We start from the raw sequence: 9381 nt of genomic DNA, 5'->3' as shown, positions 1-9381 counted from the left end.
AAGGCCCAACGCCCCATTTGGAAAAATAATAATCAAGGTTTGGAGTCTGGTTCCATAAGCTCATCCCCAGTGACCCCCGACCCTATAAAAAGCATAATTCAGAATAGCGATTTGCATGACCCACATTTAAACACAGCTGAGGGGGATTCCCATTCAAAAAATGTTTGTGCACCGCGTCATGTGATCAATTATGAGGGGCGGGGCTTATCTGCAACCCACCCCCCCACCCCAATACTTTAGTCAAGTTGGCACCCCTGCCTGGCTGATATATATGCCAGTCTTTGAAGAAGAGATCAGCACCCTGCACCCTGCACCCCCCAAAATGCCTCGCAGGAGCCGGGTTGGGGGGGCGGTAACAGATAAAGCCCCTCCCACCGCTGGCTGGCGGAATAACAAGCCAATGGGGAGCTGTCCCTTTAAGAAGCCACGCCCCTCCTTTTTGCTGAGTTTAAAGAAAGGCGTGTGCTTGCTTGGCAGCTGTAGCGCGCGATGTGGCTGCGCGGTCGGACGGAGTGGGGTGATCACAGAGGACTAGGAGGCTGCCGCCTGTTTTGTGCTTTGGGTCTGCGTACGCGGCAGTCGAGGTAAGGGAATCTGCTCATTTCTTCCGCGTGGCGGGGTGAGTGTTTGTCCGTCCCGCAAACGCCTGACTCAAAAGGAAGCTTTGAATGTATCGCTAATCCGTGGTTTTAGAAGGCTGCCTTGCGCTGGGATTTGTGGTTTTCCAGGAGTCCATGCCTGCCTGTTATTATGGCATCTTCCAGAGAGGGGGAGCGACTAAGTCTCGGGCTAAGCGATCCTGTGAAGGGCTGCAGCTCAGGGGGAGAACACCTGTCTTGCATGCAGAATGCCTCGGGTTCAATTCTTACTGACATCCCCCGGCGGGGCTAGGAGAGACTTCTGTCTTAAGCCCTGCAAAGCTGCTGCCAGTCCGAGTTAGCAAGGTGGACCAGTGGCCTGACTCTGTGCAAGGCAGAGTTTTCCTAATCACTTCTCCAAATAGCCAGCCTCTCTCTCTCCCCCTGCCTAGCCCTTTCCCACCTGCAGTTGTGATTATTGGCCTACACTGCAAGGCTGTGGAGTTTACCCACTGAAATGCCGTCTAGGTTGGCTTGCATTGCAAAATGTCTGGCAGGACTTCTCACTGCCACTCTGGAGAGCATAGCTGTCAACATTTCCCTTTTCTTGTGAGGAAACCGATTCGGAATAAGGGAATTTCCCTTAAAAAAAGGAAAACGTTGACCGCTATGCTGGAGAGTGACATTGCTTTTCACGGGGAGAGTTTTATGCATTGAGATATTTCATTTATTGCCGGCACCCTTCTGTCTCTGGAGATAATGGCTTTGGGGTGAAGTCAAATGGTTGGAGAGTTACAGCTCTTCCTGTGACTGCAGAGACTGATATGAGGCATGTTTTATTGCAAATGGGCAAATGGGCACCATGGCGTTTTCTTCTCTCTGCTCTCCTCCCAGCGGTCGTTCCTCCTCTAGTCACTGCTGTGGTTACAAGACCTGAATGTCCGTCTCCAGGTGCTGCCATCTGCAAGGGATTCCTACACAGCTGGGTTGATGTTGCCAGCCTTCAGTCGCAGTTGCAGACATCTTTTGTAACGCAACGGTTCTGGTAGCTGAAGCCAGCTCCTTGTAAAGCACCTCCTTGGAGATCGTGCCATCTTCCGTTCTGTGTGCATGACCAAGATCGGCATAGACATCGCTGAGACAGAAGTGCAAACATGCTGGGAATAATAATAATAATAATAATAATAATAATAATAATAATAATAATTTATTATTTATACCCCACCCATCTGGCTGAATTTCCCCAGCCACTCTGGGCGGCTCCCAGTCAAGTGTTAAAAGCAGTACAGCGTTACATATTAAAAACTTCCCTGAACAGGACTGCCTTCAGATGTCTTCTAAAAGTCTGGTAGTTGTTGTTCTCTTTGACATCTGATGGGAGGGTGTTCCACAGGGCGGGCGCCACCACCGACAAGGCCCTGGTTCCCTGTAGCCTCACTTCTCGCAATGAGGGAACCGCCAGAAGGCCCTCAGCACTGGATCTCAGTGTCCAGGCTGAACGATGGGGGTGGAGACGCTCCCTCAGATATACTGGACCGAGGCTGTTTAGGGCTTTAAAGGTCAGCACCAACACTTTGAATCGTGCTCAGAAACGTACTGGGAGCCAATGCCGATCTCTCAGAACCGGTGTTATGTGGTGAATGTGTGCTTGGGAGAGGACAGCTTTGTTTGAGAATCTGTCCTGCCATGTGATGCCCAAAATCTTCCCAATGCAGAGCATATGGAAGGCACTGAGGTGACTGTCGCTCCTGGCAGGTGCCCACAACTCACTTCCATAAAGCAGCATGCTCGGTGTATAAGCTTGGCATTGGCCATTATTAGCATCCCCTTCTCCCATACCCTTTTGGAGAGGGGAGCCATTGCCGTAGTTGCCATTCCCAATATACTTGTCCAGCACAGTGTTGTTGGAAAGGTTGCTGGTTACAAAGGAGCCCAGGTAGACAAAATTGTCTACCACCTCAATTGTGTGGTCTCCAGGGCTGATGTGTGAAGTGCCAGCGATGTCCTGACCGGGGATGTTGGCCTTCGTCAGGCAGTTAGTGAGGCTGAACTCCATGCAGGATTGGGCAAAATGGTTGATGGTACTCTAGAGCTTTCTCAAAGTGCACTGTCAAGGCTGCGTCATCTGCAAACAACATATTTTGGAGTGGAGATGTGCCGGGTTCAACAGCCCTCCGTCACTCCTTGAATGGAACTATGTACAGTGGTACCTCGGGTTAAGTACTTAATTCGTTCCCGAGGTCCGTTCTTAACCTGCAACTGTTCTTAACCTGAAGCACCACTTTAGCTAATGGGGCCTCTCATTGCCGCCGCACCGCCAGAGCACAATTTCTGTTCTCACCCTGAAGCAAAGTTCTTAACCTGAAGCACTATTTCTGGGTTAGCGGAGTCTGTAACCTGAAGCGTATGTAACCCGAGGTACCACTGTACTGTCTTCTGTCATGCTGAAGACACGGGAGAGCAACAGGAATAAAAATATGCCAAAGAGAACACGGCCCTGTTTCAGTAACTCCTACAAAGTTCAGTTGTGTGTGATATAATGGTGCCTCTGAGCACATGCAGAGCACCTTCCCTCACCAGCCAGTTAATCTAAAACTAGCCCCTGTATATCTGATAAATAACAGCAGGGGGTTCTTAGGCAGTGAGCTCCCCTGGATTTCTGCCCATTACACACACATTACACAAACTAGTCACGGGCTAATGGCTGATATATCATTAACCCATGGCTGCTTTTTACCAGCAGTGACTCCTGGGTGTGCTTGTTTTTACCGGCTGTGTAATGGGCAGAAATCCAGGAGGTAAAAGAGGACCTTTTGCTGGAGTTAATGTGCGTTTTGTAATGAATTTGTGTTCACTCTTATGCTCACGAGAAGTTCACATGCAAAAGGAATAAAGGTTGGTTTAGTACATGAAATGAAAGTGACGGTGTGTCTGGATGCTGATTCAGATGGCCAAGTTACAATACAAGCAGTGAATGCACATCTTGAGTGAAAAGAGGATTCTTAAGTATTCCAAAAGAGAAAATGAGTGACAGGACTCAAAAGTAAAGCAAGAAAGAGAAGAAGGAGGGCATATCTGTCCTGAGGCGAAGGACTTTTTAAAAATGGCCTTGGCTTTCAATAAAGCCACACTTACACCATATATTTAAAGCCTTTTAAAAACTTATGGCTTCCTCCAAAAGATCCTGGGAGCTGTAGCTTCTTAAGGGTGGTGAGAGTAGTTAGGAATTCCCCACCACCACCACCGATTCCCCAGCCAGAGCTAAAATTCCCAGAGTAGTTAACAACCAGTCCTCCTTCATAGGAAATGGTTGCAAGCACAAACTGTTGGAGCTTTGGAGGGGGGGTGATTGGCCAGTGAATGCGATGTCACAAACACACCACTCCCCCCCCCCGACCTTCTTGGTGCAGACTTTGCAATTCTTCTTTAAAATGTTTTGTGGGCTTAAGGAATAAAATAAGGTGGGTTTTTGATAAAATCATTATAAATATAAATGTATATGCTGCCTTTTAAAAATGGGTTTAAAAAAGCAAGACTGATGCATGGAATGGTGTTAGATATGCTGGTCTGTGTGCCTCTGTCTTTGCAGTTGAGGATTCTGGCAAGCTCCATGCTAGTACCACAGCTTGGAGCCTTCACTCCAGGGTGCATTTGCTTTTATCCACCATGTGCCATCCCATTTGACACTGCTTAGCTGGAGCAGACCAAAGGTCCATTCTTGTCTCTAGCTGGAGGCTGAGTCAGTTCACAGAATAAACAAGATGAAAGCAGTGCCCTTAAGAACTCAGTTTAAAAAAATAAAAATAAAATTGATGTTTAATTTCATGTAACAAAACATACCCACACAAGGAATACAGAGTTTAGTAGTTGTTCAGGAAACAACAAAAAATGGAGGCTGATAGTTGTAGTTTTAGACATTCCAAGAAAGGCAATAAAATCAAAGTGTCTAACAAAGTTATGCCAAGCTTCTGGAATTTGGCTTCTATTCTGTATGTCTAAGGAGTTACCGGTAGTTTTAGTTCCTTTTGTGTTTACGGCATTACTGGTAAACTTATGAGTCCCCCTTCTTTCACAGCAAAATTGGTGATATTAAAAGGGGGAGATATTAAAATTGGTGATAAAAGGGGGGAGAGGAAGGAAATTTGGTTCATTTAATCCCCTCTCCTTTGAGGGAACAGAAACTAACTAATTTAATGGGCGATCTTATCACTAGACTCCCCATCTGCTCTCCACGAAATGGAAGGGTGGTAGTTTACAGGAAGGGCCTTGTCTCATTTGCACATCAAGGAACTCCTGATCAGCTTCCAACGAGCTCTCTGGCTTTCCCAAGACACAGTTTGAAACCCAGTAAAGCATGGGACTGTTCTTCCAGGAATTAAATTTAATTCGGGGGGAGGGGGGGAATTAAAGAGTGTGTTAGTAATATAGAGGAGAAGAGTTTTGATATTTGATTTTTCTTGGTTTTTGTTTTCCTTCTCCACTCAGGTTGACAGTAAAGATGTGAAGTGGCATGGAACTGCCGTCCATCGCCGTCCTGGCGTTGCATTTGGCGATCCTGGCTCTTGCGAAACCTCCCGAGACATCTCTTTGCCAGATCTCCCACAAGGCGGCCACTTGCCGAGGTCAGAACCTGCTCCGAGTCCCTGGGGATCTCCCAGGCACTCTGGAGTCATTGGACCTATCTTACAACAAGATTCAGCAGGTCAGCCGCGGGGATTTCTCCGCTTTGACCCAGCTGAAAAGCCTGAATCTGGATTTCAACAACATCGTGTCTATCGCTGACGATTCCTTTGCCTCCAATGTCCTCTTGGAGCAGCTCAGACTCTTCAACAACTCGCTGAGGGAGATCCCGTCTCAGGCGCTGAAACCGCTGAGGAATCTGAAGGTGCTGGAAATGTCGAACAACTTTTATCTGCGTTCGACGCTGGATGGTGTGTTCAGCACTTTGAAAAACCTCGAAACCCTTTCCATGGGGGGCCCTGCTGTCCACACGGTGGGAAGCCAGGACTTCCTTCCTCTGAAAGACACCCCGTTGAAAAAGTTTGCTCTGAAAACAGCAGCCAGTTTGCAGGAGTATCAAGAAGGGGCCTTTTCCAAACTCAACACCACCGACTTGTGGTGCGACATGTCGCTGGACGGACACACAGAGGTCTTGCCGCTGCTGCTGCAGGACTTGAGGGGAAGGCCTCTGCGATACCTCCATTTCCGCAACCTCTTTGAGTTCACGTACTACACAGGCTCTACGGACCTCTTCCACGACTTGGCTGGGGTGGAGGCCACAGAGCTGGTCTTCCGCCGGGGGAAATTCAACGAGAACTTGCTGCGTCTGATTCTGCTGAACGTCCGGAGGTCTCGTGTGCAAGACCTGTCCTTCATAGCTATCGATTTTGCGCGGTCGTCCAAGTGGAAGGCTCCGGAAGTTGGCATGACCAACCTCACCCTGCGCCGGTTGGTTCTGGCGGACATCAGCAACCCGGACGTTCTGCGTTTCGACTGGACCTTCACGTGGTTTGCGGGTGTGACGAACCTCTCCATCATCAACGTCAACTTCAACATGGTGCCTTGCGACGCCTGGAAGGAGATGAGAAACGTGGTGGCTTTGAACGTCTCCAACAACCGCTTGCAAGATGGCTACGTCTACAACGAGGCCTGCCAGTACCAGGGCACTCTGCCCAAGCTGGAACAGCTTGACCTCAGCTACAACTTACTAGTCCACCTGAGCACTCTTGCCAAGTTGACCTTCAGTTGGCCCCGACTCGCCAAATTAGATCTGACCCACAATCGCATTGGGGGCTCAGGTCGGTCCCCCTGTACGTGGACTCCCAGTCTGGTTTGGCTGGCCTTGCCTAACAACGCAGTTACCACGGAAATCTTCCAGTGTCTCCCCACTACTTTGCGCTTTCTGGACTTATCGTATTCCCAGCTGGAACGGCTAGATATGGGCTACTTCGAGGTCGCTGTTGACCTCCAGGAGCTGCTGCTGAGTGGGAACAAGATCAAATTCATCCCTACAGAGTGGAGATGCCCAAACCTGAGGGTCCTGGAGTTGGACGGCAACTCTTTCGGCGTCATCAACAAAGGTTCCTTTGTCAACATGCCTCGTCTTGCCCAACTGAAGGCGGGCAACAACCCTTATCACTGCATCTGTGATCTCTACGGCTTTGTTCAAGAGACACTGAGGAACGGGAAACTCAGGCTGCAGGACTGGCCGGCTGGATGGACCTGTTACCACCCTGAATTCTTGTTGGACACTGCGGTGGCGGCTTACGTCCCGAGGGTGACAGAGTGTGACATCACAGTGGTGGTGGCCATTGCAGTCTCCATCACAGCTGCGGTGCTGATCGCCTGCATGGTTCTGTGCTGGAGGTTTGATGTTCCGTGGTATCTCAAGGCCATGTTCCAGATCGTCCGCTCCAAGTACCGAGCCGGACGCTCCCAGCTGTCGCGGCAGTTTGCCTACCACGCCTTCATTTCCTACAGCTGCTCTGACGCCGAATGGGTGAGGCGAGAACTCCTGCAGAGGCTGGAGGCTTCCTGCCCGCCGTACCGCGTCTGCATCCATGAGCGCGACTTCACGCCGGGGCGATGGATCATCGACAACATCATTGACAACATCGAGAACAGCCGCAAAGTCATCTTCGTCCTCTCGCGCAGCTTTGTTGACAGCGACTGGTGCAATTACGAGCTGTACTTTGCCCACCAGCGGGCCGTGGGCCTGAGCTTTGAGGACGTCGTGCTGGTGGTGAAGGAAGCCATTGACTTGCAGGCGTTGCCCAATAAATTCTGCAGGTTACGGAAGATGCTGAGCACAAAGACTTACCTGGAGTGGCCTTCAGATCACAACCGGCAGGCCTTCTTCTGGGTCCAGTTGACATCTGTGCTGGGTAAAGCCGAGCCAGTCAACTCAGACCCAAGCAGTGACCCAACTGATGTGAATGGGGCAGTTGACAATCATCTTGAGATGGGTCCTATAGTTGAAGAAAACTGTTGGATGTAGCTGAGTTAGGCAAGGATTAACTCATGCCAAGGCTCAACCACTAGACTCATTGTTTGGTCATCTATGTCTGACTTAGAAGTGTTGAGGTCAATGCAATAAGATGCTCCTGGTGTGGAGGTGGGGGGAGGAAAGTGATGGAGCCTAGGAACTGGGCTTCCTCTTGGTCCAACTAGCCACCGCTGACCACTGACTGGCTCTCCTGGTAGAGAGGGAGCTGCTTTACTCATTACCTGCGAGTAAACCAATATCTTAAGTGACGATGCCAAGGACTGAACCAGAGACCTTCTGCCTGCGGTGCATGTGCTTGACCACTGGGTGGTGCTTCCTTCCCAGTTGAGTAGCTGGCTCTTGGCGTAAATGACAAAATAGGATTATGCACAGGATTATGCCTTATACTGAGTCAGGCCATTGGTCCATCCGGTTCAGTACTGTCGACACTGGTTGGCAGAGACGGGTCTCCAGAGTTTCAGACAGGGGACATTCCCAGCTCTGCCTGGAGAGGTGAGGGATTGGACCCGGGACTTTCTGCTCTGCAGGGTGAGCTAGAACTTTCCTCCTAAAACTAAATGCAAGATTCTAGTCCTCATTGGATTGATTTAAATAAGAACAGAAGGAGCTGCCTTACATTGAGCCAGACCTGTGTTCCTTTGGCTCAGTATTGTCTACACTGATCGGCAGCAGCTCTCCCAAGGTTTCAGGCAGGAGTCTCTCGCAGCCCCACCGGGAGATGCCTTCAGGGATGGAACCTGGGGCCTTCTGCATGCAGGGCAGGTGTTCTGCCGCTCAGTTTATGGCTCTTTCCCTAACCCTTGGGAGATAATAGTTTTCTACTGCATTTAAAAGGAGGAAAAGATGGAGGGATTCCCTTTAGAAATATTGCTTTAAGGGAGAATAGCCTGGTTTATGAGGGATGTTGAAGGAAGCTAGTTCTGAAAAGTATCAAGACTCAGGAGGGGCAGGATTGACTGCCCAGGATCAAGGTAGGTAGGTTGTCAAGGTAGCAGTGACCCACCCTCCTTTTTGACATTTCTTGCTCAAAAGTCTCCAATTAGTATTCTATTTGTGTGGCATTTGTTTTTTGTTATATATATCTTTTTTTTTTTTAATAAACCAAGTTTGCTCCAGTCTTGTATTTCTCCTTCCTTAAAAATCTCTTTTCATCCTCATTAAGAGGATGCTGGTTTTGTGGTGGGTGTGATTGCACAATGAGGGGCTGGAAGGGAGCTGGTGTGTTTTTGTCCACTAGGGGTTGCTGCACCAATGAATGAGTTTTTAAAAAGAACTAAGCTAAACAAAGAGTCCCAAATGTTGTAACCCTTTCTCCTAAGAGGGTTGCTCCGGGCCTTGGTCATTTTGGTCTCTTTTTCCTGAATCTGCAATATACAGTGGTACCTCAGGTTAAGTACTTAATTTGTTCCGGAGGTCCGTTCTTAACCTAAAACTGTTCTTAACCTGAAGCACCACTTTAGCTAATGGGGCATTCTGCCACTGCACCGCTGGAGCACGATTTCTGTTCTCATCCTGAAGCAAAGTTCTTAACCCGAGGTACTATTTCTGGGTTAGCAGAGTCTGTAACCAGAAGCGTATGTAACCTGAGGTACCACTGTACCTTTTTGAGGTACAACAATGGGAACTTGATTTATTTTTTATTCCTTTTCTACGTGGTTGTTCCCCTCCTCATTTAATCCCCACAACAATCCTAGAAGGTAGTTTAGGCTGAGAAGCAATGATTGGCTCAAGGTCACACCCACTGAGTTTCATGAGGATTTGAACCCTGGTCTCTCGCAGGTCCTAGTCTAACCACTA

General features: G+C 49.0%; 1 protein-coding gene across 1 annotated transcript; it reads left to right on the top strand.

The window, feature by feature from the left end:
* The first annotated feature begins 464 nt into the window (after positions 1 to 464).
* LOC309331049 (toll-like receptor 2) lies at positions 465 to 8699 on the top strand. The gene is made up of 2 exons (XM_081843046.1): positions 465 to 584; positions 5064 to 8699. Exon 2 carries the CDS (start codon positions 5089 to 5091, stop codon positions 7573 to 7575), a length of 2487 nt encoding a protein of 828 aa, XP_081699172.1. The 5' UTR covers positions 465 to 584; positions 5064 to 5088; the 3' UTR covers positions 7576 to 8699.
* Positions 8700 to 9381: the final 682 nt, after the last annotated feature.

Source organism: Podarcis erhardii, assembly GCF_964252035.2.
Source record: "Podarcis erhardii genome assembly, chromosome: 15".
NCBI classification, from domain to species: Eukaryota; Metazoa; Chordata; class Lepidosauria; order Squamata; family Lacertidae; genus Podarcis; species Podarcis erhardii.
Note: the sequence above shows the minus strand (reverse complement) of the source record. Positions and strands in the feature narration are given on the sequence as shown.

Bases quoted from the DNA above. Each gene is read 5' to 3' on its own strand.
- LOC309331049 (XM_081843046.1), top strand. From the start codon at position 5,089: ATGGAACTGCCGTCCATCGCCGTCCTGGCGTTGCATTTGGCGATCCTG.